The 19,129-nt window shown below is 38.8% G+C and overlaps 2 protein-coding genes across 2 annotated transcripts; one reads left to right on the forward strand and one right to left on the reverse strand.

Moving 5' to 3' along the window:
• On the forward strand, window positions 1-5,990 carry oprd1b (opioid receptor, delta 1b). Its single transcript, XM_027001589.3, has 3 exons — window positions 1-379; window positions 3,742-4,097; window positions 4,389-5,990. Exons 1-3 carry the CDS (start codon window positions 156-158, stop codon window positions 4,916-4,918), a joined length of 1,110 nt encoding a protein of 369 aa, XP_026857390.3. The 5' UTR covers window positions 1-155; the 3' UTR covers window positions 4,919-5,990.
• Window positions 5,991-12,584: 6,594 nt separating this feature from the next.
• rcc1 (regulator of chromosome condensation 1) lies at window positions 12,585-18,288 on the reverse strand. The gene is made up of 10 exons (XM_081696848.1): window positions 18,154-18,288; window positions 16,882-16,970; window positions 16,555-16,742; window positions 16,079-16,258; window positions 15,820-15,916; window positions 15,617-15,739; window positions 15,364-15,510; window positions 14,941-15,060; window positions 13,830-13,982; window positions 12,585-13,339 (listed from the first exon to the last, which is right to left on the reverse strand). Exons 2-10 carry the CDS (start codon window positions 16,955-16,957, stop codon window positions 13,164-13,166), a joined length of 1,260 nt encoding a protein of 419 aa, XP_081552974.1. The 5' UTR covers window positions 16,958-16,970; window positions 18,154-18,288; the 3' UTR covers window positions 12,585-13,163.
• Between the last annotated feature and the right edge of the window lie 841 nt (window positions 18,289-19,129).

Genomic DNA, 19,129 nt, shown 5'->3' on the forward strand with positions numbered 1-19,129 from the left:
GAATCAACTGCCTGCTATCATTTTCTCCACGCCCTTGTCGTCTGTCTTCTCAGCGGAGGCAGTATAACGAAAGCATTCATCACAACACTGGAACTATAAAGTTTCAATAAAAAAAAGTTTAAAAATCTTGAAGGAGAACACGGTAACGTTACGCAATGGATCTTTCGCCAACGGTGACTGAAAACGGTTCTGATGACCTCTATTCAGTGATGCCCTATAACAATAACTTTTTGCAAGAGCCACCCGGACTTCAGCTCAACAAGAGCCAAGACAGCGAGCAGGGTACTGTCGTTATCGCCATCTCCATAACCGTGCTTTATTCCGTGATCTGCGTGGTGGGACTGCTTGGAAATGTACTTGTTATGTATGGTGTTGTCAGGTAAGAATAGTGGACAGGAATGTCACTGCACCTATACTTCATTAAAATCGTTTATAAATTATTTTACACGGTAAAACTGGCGTTTCAAAAGTTTCAGAACGATATATCACTTGCCCAACTGTGATATCAGTGCTAGTGCGTTTAACCAAAAGACGTTGAGTGTGAGCTATACGAATATAATCGTTAGTGTATATTAAATTATAACAAGGTCCTAAGATGCTAAAGATTGATACAGAAACGTTCATTATCAACGCTTCTCTCTCTCTCTCTCTCTCTCTCTCTCTCTCTCTCTCTCTCTCTCTCTCTCTCTCTCTCTCTCTCTCACACACACACACACACACACACACAATAATTTACTAAAGCTTTAATTCGTTCTCTAATGTTAGGCTACAGCAGATTAACTCAGTGATGACTTCACAGTGGAAAAAAACAAATGTGAAATGCGATCTCATAAGAATGACAGGGTGAGAGAGTGATAGGTGGAATGAAACTATGTGTGTGTGTGTGAGTGAGAGAGAGAGAGAGAGAGAGAGAGAGAGAGAGAGAGAGAGAGAGAGAGAGAGAGAGAGAGAGAGAGAGAGAGAGAGAGAGATTTATTGCAATCTTTGGCTTCATTCTCTACCAGTGTGAGAATCATCAAAGCATTAAAAGACAAGTGATAAATTTTGGATGAAAAAAAGCAAAACATGCCCAGTATAAAAAAACACTGGATGCAATAATGCTGTGATGTAGGAACCAAAAATGATTTCCATCATTAGAATTATTTACTTCCTTTCATTGTGTAATATTAAATACTGAATAATACTAACCATCTATCAATATCCATTGTCTGTTTTTTTTTTTATATTGGAAAAAAATGTAAATGTTTATTAAATACAGCTTTATGTGTAGTGGGGGGCTATACTGTCATGTCGTCATGTATAATGTAGGCTATATTATCACCTTGACCCACTTTACTTCTGCTGACATGATGACCACATTTGCATCTGAAAGGGCACTTGACACCCAAAACATTTATTTCAAAGTGTTCCAAAAGAGAAAAATGAGTGGATATGCCTCATTCCCTGATGTCTTTTCGGAGATGGTTCTTGGTAAGGGAACTAATTATAAAAATAGGCAAGATTTTTGAGGAGTTCAGATAAAAAGACCGGGAGTGTTATGAGAGAGACATTAAGAGAAGGACAGACACACACACACACACACACACACACACACACACACACACATACATACACACACACACACACACACACACACACACACACACACACACATACACATACATACATACACACATACACACACACACACACACACACACACAGAGAGAGAGAGAGAGAGAGAGAGAGAGAGAGAGAGAGAGAGAGAGAGAGAGAGAGAATTACTTCCTTCCACTGTATTCAAAACTATTCACATTGCAGTCACCATTATGAATCATGGTACTGTATAATTTTAATCTGACTGACATTCTATTCTAAAGAGTCTAAAATGTACTAATTCCAAGTTAATTCTCAAAAGAGATAGACACTAAAATCATTGAAGCTTTGTCTTTTTTCAAATGTAAAGAACTTTCAAAGGGAAATCATTAGCATTTCACAGGTGGAATTTAGATGGCACTAAAAATTTACATAACAAGATAGGTAAGGAGAAGTAAAATAGTGCAAATGGGACATGCTTTCAGCAAAATGAAAACAATGTAAAAAAAAAAAAAGCAAGCATATATAATCTAAATTCTAGTGTTATTTAAACTAGGGTTATTGAAAAAATATGTAGGCCTATGTCTAAAAATATTCTTCAAATAAAAGCTGGCAATTTGTAATAAATATCCTACGTTTCAAACTGCCTGATCCACAACCATATGCCAACATCACTAGTACACATTACTAGTTTACATACCATTCCAGATGAGTCTCGGTGGAGACAAACATTTATTTAATTCGTGCTATGATAAGATAATTGAGACAAACTGAAAAATACAAATCTCATAAAAGGTTTAGCTTATGTGTTTTCTTTTCTTTAATATAGTGATCATGATAGTGTTCTAGTTCTTATATCCTCAAGCCACTTTCCTTTTTTACATTACTATGATGGCGGCATGGAGGGGCATGCACATTTAACAGAGGTAGACAGTACAGCAGGTATTACACACATTTGGCGGCGCAGGAATTAATACGGAGCATTGGTGATTGTTCCAGTGGGCTTAAATCAGAGAGAGAAACAAAAGAGGAAAATAGGCATAGGTGAAAGTTGTCAGTAATCAGGTGATTGGAAGTAGGGCAGGTGTGCGTGTGTGTGTGTGTGTGTGTGTGTATCTGTGTGACAGTGGGCGTGTCCCTCAGGCTGGGTGCCTGGCACACCGTGATGGCTGTCTCCAGTTGCCAGGTCAAGGCACAAGGATTCCTGCCAGCTAATTAAGAAGTGCTCATTACACAATGACAGAGCAGAGAATGACTGCTTAAGTAATCAGATAAAAGCTTGTCATTAGGAGTGCTGCCTAACTGCCCTGTTGTTCACAAGCCTGATACTCCTAGATGTACTGCAAGTACAGTCACTTTAAAATGGCAAAAATGTCTGCCCATTAGAATGTATCAAGCTTATCATTAACATGTGTTCTTTAATTAAATATGATGAGAATGCATTCCATATGAAATTAAACTGCCTTTCTCAAGCAGTGTGAGTAAAATGCATTCAAAGTTGTACTCCTTATACAACAAGATTAAACTACATACAAAGTAATGAAATAATCTATGAATGTTCCACATTACAAAACATCACCAGCCACTTTATTAGAAAGAGCCATAGCCATGTATGTGACACCTATACAGCCTATCTGTTGCCATTGCCATCTTCTAGCCTTTCATCAGTATGGAGTTTCTGACCACTGGACTACTGCTAACTGGACATTTTCAGATGGCAGATCACGCTCAACCTGCCAATGACTTTTGTCAGTGTTAGCATTGTATTGAGAATGGTTTGCCACAGAATTATTCAGACAGCAATGGTTCACTGATCAAAAACTGGTGGTAGAACATGGCTACAAATTACTAGTGTCAACGTATAACTAAAATATATAAAACTGAGATTGGTGTACCTCAAACAGGGACCAGTGAATGTAGATACAGGCAGGTGTTTCTAATGAAGTGATTTGTAAATTAAGAGCTGAAATGGAACAAGGAACCATTTTATTGGAATTGTTCCTTCAGATTCAGAGGCACTGAGTCACAGTCTTCCCTTCATAAATATCTAATTGTAATGTTTATATTAATGTTTATTGTTTCTGCAGCCATCAAAATAATAATATTATTAAACTATAGTTAGCAATAAGTTTTACTCACAGCAAACATTTCATGGTACTTCAACAGGTATACAAAGATGAAGACTGCAACCAACATTTACATCTTTAATTTGGCTTTGGCCGATGCTTTGGCTACCAGCACATTGCCATTCCAGAGTGCCAAGTATCTGATGAGTAACTGGCCTTTTGGAGAGCTACTGTGTAAAATAGTTATAGCTATTGATTACTACAACATGTTCACCAGCATATTCACTCTGACAATGATGAGTGTAGACCGTTATGTTGCCGTGTGCCATCCAGTGAGGGCACTTGATTTCCGAACGCCTGTCAAAGCAAAGATCATCAATGTCTGCATCTGGATTATGTCATCTGCCATTGGCATTCCTATCACGGTTATGGCAGTAACCACTGTAACAGACAAGGGTAAGTTATTTCAGAATTTATTCTGGTAAAGCAATTTACAAGTAGCAGTATTGATCGGCAAAAAACATTTGCAGTATTAGCAGTATTAATCAGCAAAAAATATTTGTCATAAACCTTTGGCCAGAAAATATGTTGCAATATGATTCCAGTGTTAGAAAATGTGGTTTACTTGAATTCAGTTCACTTGCTCCTGAAAATAATCCAATTATCAGCAAAGGCCACTTTATTTTCTTATTAGAGCTGTGACAACTTTACTGCTTAATGTTGTGACATTTCCATCTTTTTCCTTAGGTAAAACCATCTGCATGTTGAAATTTCCAGATCCAGACTGGTATTATGACACAGTGACAAAGATTTGTGTGTTTATCTTTGCCTTTGTGGTTCCTGTTCTGGTCATCACAATCTGTTATGGGCTAATGATTGTGCGTCTGAAAAGTGTGCGTCTGCTCTCAGGCTCCAAACAGAAGGACAAGAACCTGCGGCGCATTACCCGCATGGTGCTGGTGGTGGCGGCAGCCTTTATAGTCTGCTGGACACCCATCCATATTTTTATTATCATCAAGACCTTGGTGGATATAGACCAGAAGAAACCACTTGTGATTGTCAGCTGGCACTTCTGCATTGCTCTGGGGTATATGAACAGCAGCCTAAACCCAGTGCTCTATGCGTTCCTTGACGAGAACTTCAAAAGGTGTTTCCGAGAAGTCTGCCTGCACTTCCGCTCTCAAGTGGAACAAAAAGACTTTTCCCGTGCCCGTAACGCCACCCGAGGACCCACCTCAGTGTGTGGCCCAACAGAGTCTGTAAAGAAGCCCACATGACTAGACATGGACCGAGTGTCCCCAGGAGGACCAAGGGGAACCCTGCAGTCTGAGGATACACAAATCTCCACCATAGAGTTCTGATTACTCATGAAGAAATACAGACCTATGGGTGTTAGAACACAAAAAGTTCACACACACACACACACACACACACACACACACACACACACTACATGGCCAAAGGTATGTGGACAACTCTCTGACCTCTCACCTCTCACTATTATTGGGTTCAGATGTTTCAGCCATTGTTAACAGGTGTACCAAATCAAGCACATAATCATACAAACTCCATAAATTAGAAAATAGAATGGGTTGTATTGAAGAGCTTAGTGACTTTAAACATGGGTCTGCCATAAAATATATATGCTGCTCAAAATAGTTGAGAACACAAATCACACATCAGATCTCAGTGAACGAAAGATTCAAGATGAAAATATTTATTGATATAAATCTTGTACTTCATTGAGACTAAAATTACATGACAAGGGTTAGTGGAAACCAGAAGCATCAACCCACTGAGGGCTGAATTCAAAATCACATGGAAAATCAATGTAAAAAATTTAAAACACAGGCTGATCCAAATTACATGCATTTCATCATGCCAACTCATAATGTGACTCAGTAGTGTGCATGGCCTCCATGTGCCTGTATGTACTCCTAACGACATCTGGGCCTGCTCCTGATGAGACGGTGAATGGTATCCTGGGGGACCTCCTTCCAGACTGGGATTAGGGCATCAAAGAGCTCCTGAACAGTCTGTGGCACTGCTTGGTGGTGTCAAAACAATGAAACATAATGTCCCAGGGGTTCTTAATTGGATTCAGGTCTGGGGAATGTGAGGGGCAGTCAATGGCACCAATGCCATTGTCATCCAGGAAGTGTACCAGGATGAACCGAGGGCTCACTGTACCAGTGTAAGGTCTGACAGTGACTCTGAGGATTTAATTCCAGTACCTAACAGCAGTCAGGGTACCGTTGACTATCACGGGAAGGTTTGTGTGAGCCTCCAAGAATATGCCCTCCACAGACCATCATTGACCCACCGCCAAACTAGTCATGCTGGTTGATGTTGCAGGCAGCATAACATTCACCATGGTGTCTTTAGACTGCTTCATGTCTGTCACACGTGCTCAGTGTGAACCTGCTGTCATCTGTGAAGGGAATGGGGCACCAATAGTGGACCTGCCAATTTTGTTGTTCTCTGACAGATGCCAATGGAGGGGCTGTGTGCACAGGTCCCACTAGAGGATGTTGCACCCTCATGCCACCCTCACGGAGTATCTGACAGTTTATTTGAGAAAATGTACACTAGAAGCATACTGCAGGCCATTTTGTAGGGCTCTGGCGATTCTCTCCCTGTTCCTTCTCATATAAAGGAACAGAGACAGGTCCTACTGCTTCTATGGCCCTCTCTAGCTCTCTTCATGTAATAGCCCATATCTTGGTATCTCCTGCTATCTTGCTCTTGAGACTGTGCTGGGAGACACAGCAAACCATATTGCAACAGCATGCACGGATGTGCCATCCTGCAGCCCATTCCTGCAGGCACAAGAGGAGCTAGACTGCCTGTGTAACCTGAATAGGCTGCAGGTAGCACCTCATGGTACCAGAAGTGACAAGGACACTACCGAAACACAAAACTATAGTACTGTAGAGAAGAACCAGTTAGGAACGATAAAAAGAGAGTAATTGTCTGTGGCAACCTGTAAAACCATTCCCTTTTTGGCGGCTGTCTTGTTGTTGCCTCTCCTGTGCACCTGTTGTCCCTTTCATTTGCACCAAAGCAGGTGCTAACTGGACAGATTCATATTTCTGGAGATTAATTGACTTTGTGTTATATAGTGATGATTAATGTTCCCTTAATTTTTTGAGTACATATATATGCCATACAATGTATACATATACACAATATATATATACAGACCTATATACTATGACATATTATTATAACAATATAAGAAAAAAAATTAGCTTTCAATTTTTCCATTTTGCATTGCATTACTAACTTTCTCATTGCTTCATTAGTTCATGCAGTGAGATGCTCCCTAGACCCACTGTTTAATTTTTTGAAAGCTGAAATTTGTTTTTTAAATAAGGTAGAATAGATGTTTTATAGATGTTTTATTTATAGTGTTCTCATCACACAGTCAATTCTCTGTATTTATAAAGGCATTAAATGTTATGTATGTGCTAGTATGCTAGATCACCAGAGTTTGCAGGTTGCTCATTCTGGCAGTGATGCTGTGAGTGCCTTACCAGAGGAAGAGTAACAAGGAGTACAAGGACGTGAAAGACATCTGAATACTTGTATACTTACATCAGCATTACACTGAGACTCATTACACTGAGACTCATTACACTGAGACTCATTACACTGAGACTCAGGACTGAAGTGTACAGCAACAGGTTTCATTGTAAAAGCAGTTGCTGCACTGATAGACTGCACCCATTCAAAACAACATATATCTATATCTATATTGAGCTCTACTGACAGTTCAACTTATAGGCTTGTGAAAACCAAAGTACACCCTCTTTGAATTTTACATAGGTTTTACATATTAGGACATCACAGAAAAAAATCATCTGGTCCTTAGCAGATATACCTTAAAATTAGGTAAATAGAACCTCAGATGAACAACACAACAGATTGCACCATGTCATTATTTATTTAACCAAAACTAGGCCAAAATGCAGAAGCAGTGCATAAAAAAATAGGTACATCATTACTACTTCTATAGGGATTAAGAGGGTAATTAGCAGCCAGCTGCTGCTAATCAAATATCCTCGATTAATTGATCATCAGCGAGTGTAATCACCTCTATTAAAGCAGAGGTTTGTTGGTCTGGAGCATTCAGGTGTGTGTTAACATGATGCCAAGGAGGAAAGCCATCAAGAGTGATTTTAGAGAAGCAATTGTTACTGCCCATCAATCTGGGAAGGGTTATAAGGCCATTTGCAAACAATTTGTAGTCCATCATTCTACTGTGATAAAGATTATCACTATTAAAAAAATTCAAGACAGTTGCCAATCTTCCCAGGAGCTAACGTTCCAGCAAATTTATCCCAAGGTCAGACCATGCAATGCTCAGAGAAATTGCAAAAAATCCAAGAGCCACATCTTGGACTCTGCAGGCCTCAGTTAGCATGATAAATGTTCAAGTTTATGACAGTACAATTAGAAAAAGACTGAACAAGTATCGCGTGTTTGGAGGTTTGGCAGGAGAAAGCCTATTTTGTTCTAAAACGTGGTATGGTTTAAGTTTGCCAAGTTGCATCTGAAAAAACCACAAGACTAGTGTAACAATGTCCTGATGAAACCAAAGTGGAGTTGTTTGGCCATAATTCACAGATTCAGATACCAACTGTGAAGCACAGTGGTGGAGAGTGGTGATTTGCACTTGTTTTGTAGCTACAGGACTTGGGCACATTGCAGTCATTTAATTGACCATGAACTTCTCTGTATACCAAAGTATTCTAGAGTCAAATGTGAGGCAATCTCTTCAACAGCTAAAGCTGTCTGATATTGGGTCATGCAACAGGAAAATGGTCCCAAGCACACCAGCAAATCTACAACAGAATGGCTGAAAAAGAACTGAATCAAGGTTTTGCAGTGGCCCATGCAACATCCAGACTTCGATCCATTTGAAATGCTGTAGTGGGACCTTAAGAGAGCTGTGTTAATGGGTGGGCCAAAATTCCTCCAGAACAATGTGAGAGACTGAGAAAGTCATACAGACAATGATTACTTCACGTTAGTGCTGCTAAAGATCTACAATATATTGATTCATGGAATGTCCTTAGTTTTTCACACTCACACTTAGTTTTTTGTTAAATAACACAGTGGAAGCTGTGTAGTGGTGTTAATGCAAGGTGGTATTTGCCTAATTTTAAGACTTGTTAAGGATTGTTTTATGTCCCGATATCTCAAGTCATGGAATTCAAAGAGGGTGGACTTTTACATGACTTTACATATTAAGACCTGTTTATGGGTCACTTCATTAATTTTGTTCTATGACCTTTCATATGGCCATGTACTATATGAGGTCTGCAAAGCAATTAATGTGAATTAAAATGAGAGAAAAGTATGGATGCAAGTCAGCTTGTATTCTATTACAGCATGCACTTGTATTCTGTGTGGTCAAATATCTTTGGATATAGTCATGTCCATTTTGGTGAGAAATTACTGCCTTGTCAAGAATTAAATGACAAAGTGATCCTGGAGGTCTTTAGCCTTTACAGGGGAGCAGTAAAACCTTCATGTGCATTGGCACATTGCTGTATGGTCATATGGTTTTGCTTGTGGTGTTCTGCTTTGTGATATTATGTCCAGCAAGCTTCTAGATGCAACCAGAAAGTTCAGTGTATTGTTTTATTCTTTCTGAATCTGCAACAGAAACTACAAGTGAAATGGTAGTTTGATATTGTGCATACTTTGACATTTATGAGTATCATTTTTGTGCATTTATCTGAAGTGTATTAATTTGCCATGGAAAAAAAAATAATATTTAATTATCATTTTATAGACAAAAATAAGCTTTTTACTTCAAGTATACTGACATGAAGATCAAATGTATGTGCATTGTGAGAATAAATGTCAAAAAAGGGAAAAATGTAAAGTCTCCTATCTGGCTTATAGAAGTGTATATAAACACACACACACACATATATATATATATATATATATATATATATATATATATATATATATATATATATATAAGGGGTGGGACTCGATTAAAATTTTTTATCTAATTAATTAGAAGCTTTGTAATTAATTGAATTAACAATAACCTGTTTTACTTCCCTTTCCTCATCATACAGCTGCTGGATTTTTTTCGCCATTGTCTTTCTGGACGGCAGTTCGTAACTTGCATCACCTGGCGCAATTTTCAGCGTCTCTTGTAACCCTTTATCTTCGACCACAGAGAGAGGTCTACAGTCCACAGCAATCCATCTCGCCAGTGAATTGGTCAATTTGTCTGACGTGGACTTTGACATTTTGTTTCTGAATGTGAACCCCGACATGTGGTCGAGTGTTGACTGGCGACACTGTTTGCTCGTACTAGGAATACTATCACATTTAGCAGCGAAGTTAACATTACTGACCTGCGCGCTAGCCCCAATATGTTTTGCGTTGAGGTGGTAAAGGGTGGAAGTGCTCCTGTGATAAGCAAACTCCTTCCTGCATAAAGTGCAAATAACAACATTTTTGTTTGTACTTCCATCTGGAAGTTTCTTGTATTTAAATTTCCCATCCACCAGCGTAGCCGTTTCCGTCATCTCCATCATGCTCATCACATTGTGCGTCAATATAATCTGTATGCCTGGAACTCGTGCACTGAGAAATGTTCCACGGTGCAAAAGTATGATTAAAATGCTTTAAATTTTTTAATTCGTTATTTTCCCTGTAATTAATTAATCGAAATTAACGCGTTAAAGTCCCACCCCTAATATATATATATATATATATATATATATATATATATATATATATATATATATATATACACTGACTTTAGACCTTGGTAAAGAAGCTAGATTATATATATATATATATATATATATATATATATATATATATATATATATATATATATATATATATATATTACACACACACACACACACACACACACACTGACTTTAGACCTTGGTAAAGAAGCTAGTGTTAAAAAATGGGCACCAAAACTAATTTCTAAATAAGTGAAAATCATTTGACATCAACAAACATATACAAAAGCCTGAACAAACCAACAAATCTTGGTTGCAGCATTAGTTTATATTCGTAACAAAGACCATTACTAAAAATACAGGGTATTAACATCTTTACTCCATTTACCTGACACTTTTATCCAAAGCAACTTACAATTATGACTGAGTACAACTTGAGCAACTGAGGGTTAAGGGCCTTGCCCAGGTGCCCGGCAGTGGTGTGGCTTGAACCAGCAACCTCCCAGTTACAAGTCAAGTACCTTAACCACTGAACTGTATGTCAAAAAAAAAAGATGTGATTTCAGCAGAGAGGGAGTTGTTTTGATGCTCAAATTAACTGGCTAAAACCTGCGAAAAGCTAAGTAGTGCTTTCACCAGTTACATCTATATTCAGGTGTATAAAACACAGATATTAAGGCAAGGATCCAGACATACATTCCATCAAGCATATTGTTAAAGTACTTCAAGGATTATAGTACTGTTACATAATAAGGAACATGCGTGCACTGTATGCTGTAATAGCACCTCTCTCAAGCAGCAGGGCTAAAACCTGCCTGCAACCTTACATAGCACTTCATTAGTCATACCAGAGTGTAGCATGAGTGCAAATCCTGGGAGTATGAAAGTGTGAACTGAGGGCAACATTAGGTGGGTTTTTTGGGAGGGGAATCATTGGGTTAGGTTACTTATCTGTGAGCAGACATGTATATGAAACCCAAAGTTTTTATGTAAATCTCAGTTAAAATACAGTAAGAAATTTATTTATTCATTTATTAAACAAAGCTTTTAAAGCAGTTCAGTTCAGAAAATTGTTAGTGGTTTGAGAACTGAATGACCAAACTTTAACTGTGTTCCAGTAACACAAACAGCATCAAAATTGATAAGAACAGAATAATGATTTTTTCTTAGAAAAAAACAGTATCCAAAATAAAAACTGACACTGTAAAACATTTAGCTTACACCAACAAGTGACTAAACCTTCTTAACAAATGTCACATAACTCATCTCTCCCTGCCCTGAAAAGTTCCAAAGTAGTTGTAACCATTATGTTGAAATGGAGAATCTCTTATGCAGTGAAACAAACGTAGGAATACAGCAGTGTGAAAAAAAATTATGGCATTATGGCACACAGCTGTTCATGGAATAAGATGAAAAACAATACACCAGAACTCATAGGTCCTTCAATAATAGCAAGTTGTCCTGTTCTCAAGGCAGCAAAGCAACCCCCAAACATGGTACTACCACCCATGTGCTTTAAGGCTAGGATAAGGTTATGTTGGAATTCAGTGTTTGGTTTTCACCAAGGCAGGCAACTGCTTGCAAAAGAGACTCATTCAAAATGGCGCTAGGACTTTTCATGTAAACGACAATATCTGCATGTCAGATGACGTGTTTCTTAGTTTATACCTATGAAAACATTTCCACTTGCAAGTCCTGAGAACTCTTTATTTTCAAGTAACAACACTTAAACCACTCCCAAACTTCTTCAGTTTCAACACTTAAATATTTCAGTTGTGCTATACCACCCCAGAACAATTTTCCATTTAGGGTGATAATCTTCATAATCAGAAAAACACCGGCATTAAGCTTGCTCAAAATTAAATTATTGTCGTCACTACAAGAGCAAAACCAGTTACATTTGATAAATAAACAGAAAGTCTTTTCTTTCATGCCCAATGGTGATGAGAAAGCAGTCAGCCTAGACCGTTCATTTTTAGAAAAATGCAATTTTCCAGGAATTACAAAGTGTTTCACATAGTATTAGTATTTCATCCTTTAAAACAATTAACACAATTAACAAGTGATCAGTTCTAAAATTGGACAGTTCTTTAACTATATCAGATTAAGCACTTAAATTGATGGCACATCTTTCTCAAAGGCAAACTCATTTCCCATTGCTGCTCTTGTAAGGGAAGGTATCTAGTTAGCAGTGAAAAATCAGAACTCAGGAAAGATTTAAAAATTTATTACCCCTCCCACACATCTTGGATGCAATCAACCATTTGTATTTGCACTTTAAAGGAACACAGCCTTATACTGCAATTTACAGGAATATGAAAACGTTATTTTTCTGTAAATAACACCACAGCTGCAGCCATTGTACAGACTTATTGCTCTGACCAAAATGTGAACTTTTAAAATTCCATTGCAGGGAACTTTCTAAAAGACCTCAAACTATTAAGTCACTTAGTACATGCATATGCTCACTCACAGCTGGTAATCTAATCCCCACAATTCGTACTAGTGATTCATAAAAAGAATTAAGAAAAAGAAGCAAAAACTAGTTTTAAAAAAATAGTCTCTTTGATCATGATCTACTGGAACATATCCAGTGAACATCTGAATTCTCCACAAACTGGAAGAAAGGTTTAATTAGATGAGACCCACCCATCTCGCCCAACTGGCTGTCTTAGTTCAGTACAGGAAGTCTCGGCACCCCCAGATTTCCCCTATCCCACATCAAACTATGCTTTTACAGTTACCACCGATACAGTAGTGCAGCTCAACTCCTATGCATTTTGATTCAACATCAGCTCTCTTGTTTGTCCTTGACCAGCAAGACTGTGTGCTGCCCCCCGCTGGAAGCTGAGAGAACTACCCGGTTCTCCAGTTGCTTGCCCACCATCTCCATGGGACTCCATAAATCCTCCTCCTCTCCTGTACCCAGCTGCAGGTTGGTGCCCATGCCCCAAGCAAATGCAGCTCCTGTAGTAAATGAACACCAATGTAGACATTCACTACAAAATAAGTTTAAACAAAACATGCATTACAGAAAGAAATGGTATGTTACTTGTTCCACACTACTATCCCACGTAAAAAAACAACAACCAAACAAACAAAAAACAAAAGTTTCTCCTATAGGCATAGGGGGCAAGTGTATTAACCAATACATAAAATACAGTACATGAAGATATGAATTCATGATCAAATTATTACTGGAAACAATTTATGATCTGAATACTTTTTTCTGAGTGATTCAATGAGGTCAAACTGAACACTGAACATGACATTGAAAAGTTCTTCCAAATTTAGTTATGTCTGTATAGAACAGCAGAAAACCTAGAGTTGCCTGCTGAGACATCATGTAGGGTAAATTGGAAAGTAGCATCTCTAGACAAAATAAATGGCAATGCTCTACGACTACACTATTCCAGTTAAAAACGCTATAATAGGAAAAGTATTTCGGTCCACTAACCTTGCTTAGTGACGGCATAGCTCACAGATGCCCCACACGCCACCACGGAGGCACTGCTGAGCCCTGTAACTGGTGTGGGCTCACTTTTCTCTTCAACACCTTCTCCAAGGCCCAGGCGCCCATACTCAGCCCGGCCTAGACTGTATACCTGCCCTGGGAGTGATATCTTAATTACTAAAGTGAGGTTATTACTGCATTTCTGCATGAATAGGCATAATAAATATTGCTGATGATAAAAAGATGGGCATATACAGCAAACATTCTACCATGGCACATCTTTGTTAAACAAATGTTAACAAAACAAAACAAACAAACCAACCACTGATAAATGTCAATATCTCACAACCCTGGAATGTAAGTGGTCAGTTCCAACCAATTCAGGTGAATTTGGAGAACTGCAGAAAAGTAGCCGATATTAGAATGGGTGCAAAGAGATTTCTAAAGTCTTGAGCCTACATTACTGTATAGACCCCCCCCCCAAAAAAAAACCAACAACCCCCCAAGATGGGGTCATTCTGCAGAAGACAGAGGGCATGGCACAGAGACCTTACACCAGGAAACAACCCTAGCGTAATAACTAAAGATCGGCCTACGTGAAGTCACGCAAAACTGGCTAAAGACTCAGGAGTACAATCAGAATGGGAGAAAAAGAGGAAATTCCAGTTTTCAAAGGCCAAATCAGACTCCTGACCTTAGTCCCACTGAAATTCTGTGCTGTGATCTTAAGTACATCATTCATGCAAGACGTCCCAAAAATATACATGAACATAAAGGAAGAGGCCAAGATAAAGCCCATGTAGTTTTTAGGCGGTATTAGCATGTATTTTGTTGGTTATTGCCAAAGCTGTGTCCATTAGTTATTAAATATAAGTATATGAACAATTATTTATTTTCCAATCAGTTACACTGATTGTTTAAACAATTTGTTCAATAATGGAACGTGAAACACCAAGAGGAAAATAAATAAAAAGTTGACAATCAGATCACACTTCGAGTGATTTTTTTGTGATTCTGCATTGTCAATCAAAACTGTATTTCAGTACATAATTTTAATAATCACTACCAATTATCTATTATTTGCAAATCTGTGCTATTCAGAATGTGTAGTTACCTTCCGAATCCAAGCAGAGAGTGTGGTGCTGTCCTCCAGAAAAACCTAACCAAGAGGTTGTGGAGTTCTTGAAGGCAGTGAGCTTTACTGGAATAAAGCAGGAGTTTGTACCTTGGGTACCTTCAAAACAAAGAATGGTATGGAAACAGTTAAAGACTGCTTAAATATTATATCCTTTCTATGGTATAATGTCTATTTATCAAAACAAGCATGGTTTGAGGAATAGAAATTATAATTCTGGATGGTGATTTGAGAGATGCACATGCACCTTTTTTTTCTGCACTTCTGTTGTTCCTAATGTTGTTCTAACACAAAAGTATAATGGAACTGAGACACAAATGTGTTTTTGAATTCTTCTTTGATTTCAGGGGATCCTACTATATTGCCAGTTTGAACCCAACCTTTAAATAAAGCACCACTTACCCAGCTGGTGATAGTTGGAAAGGCCAAAGCCATAGATGTGGCCATCTTGAGATATGGCGAAAGTGAAGTATGCCCCGCAAAATACATCAGTGAAGAAGACCTTGCCTCTAGGCCTGACCACGACCATCTGGGGCTCCAGCAGCCTCACTGTAAGCAGGAAAACTAAACCTCAAGCAGCTTTGAGAGGGACAGTGCCCTACACCTTTTTGTGCTCCAATAATCTCATGCAGTCGTCAAATCTGGCAACACATACTTAACCCCTTCCTGCCCCCTCGATTGGCAAAGCACTCTGGCACTCTGCCCAGCTGGCCCTGCTCCCCACAGCCTGAGGTGTAGAGCTCTCCATTCACAGTCAGCATCACCATGTGGTCATTGCCTTTAATACAGACCAGCAACAGGTTTTCATTAGTTATAAGAGTCTCATTACACCACTAATATGACAAGCAGAAGCCTCACCTGAAGCGATTTTAACCACAGACTTGTCCATGTGGATTTTGACAGGTAGTGTACATTTTTTCATAGGCTCAATAAGGCCAATGACACCACTGTTATCCTGCAATAGAAGAAACGTTTTTGTGCATTTCATTTGTGTTCAATGTTTCAGATACTTGCACAGGGAGTTAAGAAATATCTCTGATTGCAGGGAGAGATGTATTAATATATAAAATGATACATTTAGATTTTAAGCAAATTATACAAAAAACATGAGTCTCACCCTGAAGGATCCCCAGACAAATACCGCTCCCTCTTCTGTGAGCGCAGCAGTGTGACTGTCCCCTGCAGACACCTGTACCACCTTTTCTGCAAGCTCCACCTTCCCGGGCACCATCTCAGAGCCTTCCTCTGTTGTGTTCCTGCCCAGAGCACCCTCATCATTACAGCCAAATGTGTAGATCTGCAATAGAGAACAATAAAGCAACAAGAGTCTATAAAAACATGAATGATGGTGAATTTAAACAAAAGCAGATGATCAATCTTACTGTCAAGGCTGCACAACTTTAGGAACTATAATTTGTTAAAAATACATCGGCCGGGCGGCAATACGTGACGGAACGGGTGTGTTGCCGTCTAATCTATGACAGAACTAGCTACAACTTGAATTCCCTCATCTGAATGGTAATATTGGGTTAAAAAAACAACACCAAAACAAACAAACAAACAAAAAACAAACCAAAAAAAACAACAACTTACATTTCCGGTGTCGCTGAGACAAACTGTGTGCATACCCCCTGCCACCACCTGCACAATGCCCTCTGGAAGAGTAACCAGGGCAGGTTTCTTCCTCTCCAGTACATCCTCTCCCAAACCAAGCTGACCCACATCACCCTGCCCAACAACTAGGACCATTCCCTTCTCTTGTCCATGACTCTTGTGGGACACTGCACTCACACATGTGCGCACACAAACACACACACACACACACACACACACACACACTACAGTTATGATTTTGACATGCCACTTCTAAAATGAAATACTGTATATAAATGAAAGAAACTGCCAAGTGTTCACCATTACCTTTCAGTTTTTTCAGAGACGTAGAGTTCTCTGTCTCACTTTCTTTTTGCCTCTTTGCAGCTTTTTTTGCAGGCATTGCAGTTCAAAATCTTAAAAGGATTTAAACATCAGCAACACACTTGGGTTAAACTGTACGCTGTTTAGCAAACAGGGGTGTAAAGCCATAATTACATTTAAAGATCAACCTTATCACCAATAAAATTTGGCTTGGCAAGCAGTGTTACCAACACACATACCATATACATTTAGATAAAGTAATAGAGAGTAAACATTTTTCTAATGTGTTATATGGCAAAGCAATGTTAACTAGCTAGTTTCTAAAAATACATTCGGGTACTAATGTGTAATTCCAACAACATCACCTACCGCACAATGACAAGTTTGCATTTGACCGTAGAAAACCAACTCTTTCCCAATTACAAACGTCGCTTTATTTCTACATCACAGGAAGGGCACGTGGCACTTCACAGCACTACTAAAACGAGCTCAATGAGTTTACGTTATCTAGCCTAACCACAGCCAGCTCGTTAATCACTGCTGCTTATAGTCAACTTCCAAGCACAGACCTACCTTTAGTGGATAATAAACAATTAGATTTGTGCTTTAATTTAAAAAATAGATCCCCATTATTTAGCTTCACGAATGAAATATAATCCAGGCCAAGTTACTGGCAAGTTCCACGTTTAAGTTCAACTGTGCCATTGATTGAGTGCAGCTGTTGCACACGACCGAGACATGGTGACATGTTTTGGCAAGGGTTTTCTGCAATGACTGACAAGCACCAATGTTATACTCACACCACGAACCACCTAAATGAAAACAATCGACTTGGTGTGCTTGTGGGCTTGTTGTAGCAAGGCAGAAAACACAAAGGTGAGGAACACGGAATTTGCCGTAGTAGCATTTAGTTCCTAGTTCAATCTGACCCCGCTAAATTTTTAAACGAAACCAACCTTCCAATCATGGAAACATTGATGTAGATGGCTACTCCACTATCACCTGGATAATCTGACCCCAAGATCTCTTATGTATACCCGTAATTATGTTAGCTACTCTAATCTACTCTACTAACAGTAGTTAACCACGTTGCTGGTAACATCTACCTACATTAGCCTCGGATATAGAAAACTGATAGCTAGCTAACCTACTTAACGTTAGCTATGCTAGCTAGATTTCCAAACCCTAAGTCGAGGAAACAACAATCCATAAAGATACAAAAAAAACATTACCACTTTAGACAATAGTTTACATGCTTCTTGATAAGTACATTACCTTCAGAATCAGATGTTAAATGATACTTGATAATTCTTTCGACCACACGATGACAACACACCTCCCTACCTAGATTACTTTAGGTCGAGATTCTCTCGAAGAACTCACGATTTCAGCGCCCTTGCGCTTCATTTACTTCGTTGTGAGCTTCAGGCGAGTCAAAAGCATATCGCGCCATCTAGTGTCATGGCGGGGAACTCGCGACCAATCCTTCACCAGACAGTCCACGCTTGGCAGATATCCAGCGTACCTCTAGGAGCTATTCAAAGTTCTTAAATGGCAAGTTCACACTGTAAACTGCCATAATAGTGTCAGTTTACAGTGTGAACTTGCATTTAAGAACTTTGAGTTTACAGTGTTTACTTGCCATTTAAGAACTTTTGAGTTTACAGTGACACTAGATGGCGCGATTTACTTTTGACTCGTGATGTAATTTGCGATAATAGTGTATCACTTTACAGTGTCAACTTACCACTTAACCTTACCTGTGAAGTGGATGCATCATAGTCAAACAAATTTTGTAGTTACCACATTAAAATAATACAAACACGAAGACACCTAACTCAGTTGACTGAAGCTGCGATCCAACAAGGCTTATATAATCTGCAAACCATGGATCAAACATGCACCACCAATCTTCTTTTCAAATTGTGCACTTAACACATTGCAGAGAAACTACTTCACATATTGGAACACACGACTTAGGAAATAACTATCGGAGATGTTATAATTATAAAAAATACCTACACATCTTCAACAGGGCCAAACGATTCTGGTACTTATATAAACATGTCAGTATATGGAATACCGTTTAATTTCTTTGAGTCTATTCACTATCTGATGAGCATTTACATTTACGGCATTTAGCAGACGCTCTTAGCCAGAGGGACTTACAAAAGTGCTTTGTCATTTACTCACAGAATACATCCTAGACAGTAAAGCAGGATAGAGTCCAATATACCAATGATCTAGAATA

This window comes from Electrophorus electricus, chromosome 14 (assembly GCF_041902795.1).
Source record: "Electrophorus electricus isolate QZ-2024a chromosome 14, ASM4190279v1, whole genome shotgun sequence".
Taxonomy (NCBI): Eukaryota; Metazoa; Chordata; class Actinopteri; order Gymnotiformes; family Gymnotidae; genus Electrophorus; species Electrophorus electricus.

Bases quoted from the DNA above. Each gene is read 5' to 3' on its own strand.
- oprd1b (XM_027001589.3), top strand. From the start codon at position 156: ATGGATCTTTCGCCAACGGTGACTGAAAACGGTTCTGATGACCTCTAT. The intron at 380-3,741 runs GTAAGAATAGTG...GTACTTCAACAG, and splicing joins GTTATGTATGGTGTTGTCAG to GTATACAAAGATGAAGACTG. The intron at 4,098-4,388 runs GTAAGTTATTTC...CTTTTTCCTTAG, and splicing joins AACCACTGTAACAGACAAGG to GTAAAACCATCTGCATGTTG.
- rcc1 (XM_081696848.1), bottom strand. From the start codon at position 16,957: ATGCCTGCAAAAAAAGCTGCAAAGAGGCAAAAAGAAAGTGAGACAGAG. The intron at 15,917-16,078 runs GTGAGACTCATG...CTTCTATTGCAG, and splicing joins TTGTCTGGGGATCCTTCAGG to GATAACAGTGGTGTCATTGG. The intron at 15,740-15,819 runs GTGAGGCTTCTG...TCTGTATTAAAG, and splicing joins TGTGGTTAAAATCGCTTCAG to GCAATGACCACATGGTGATG.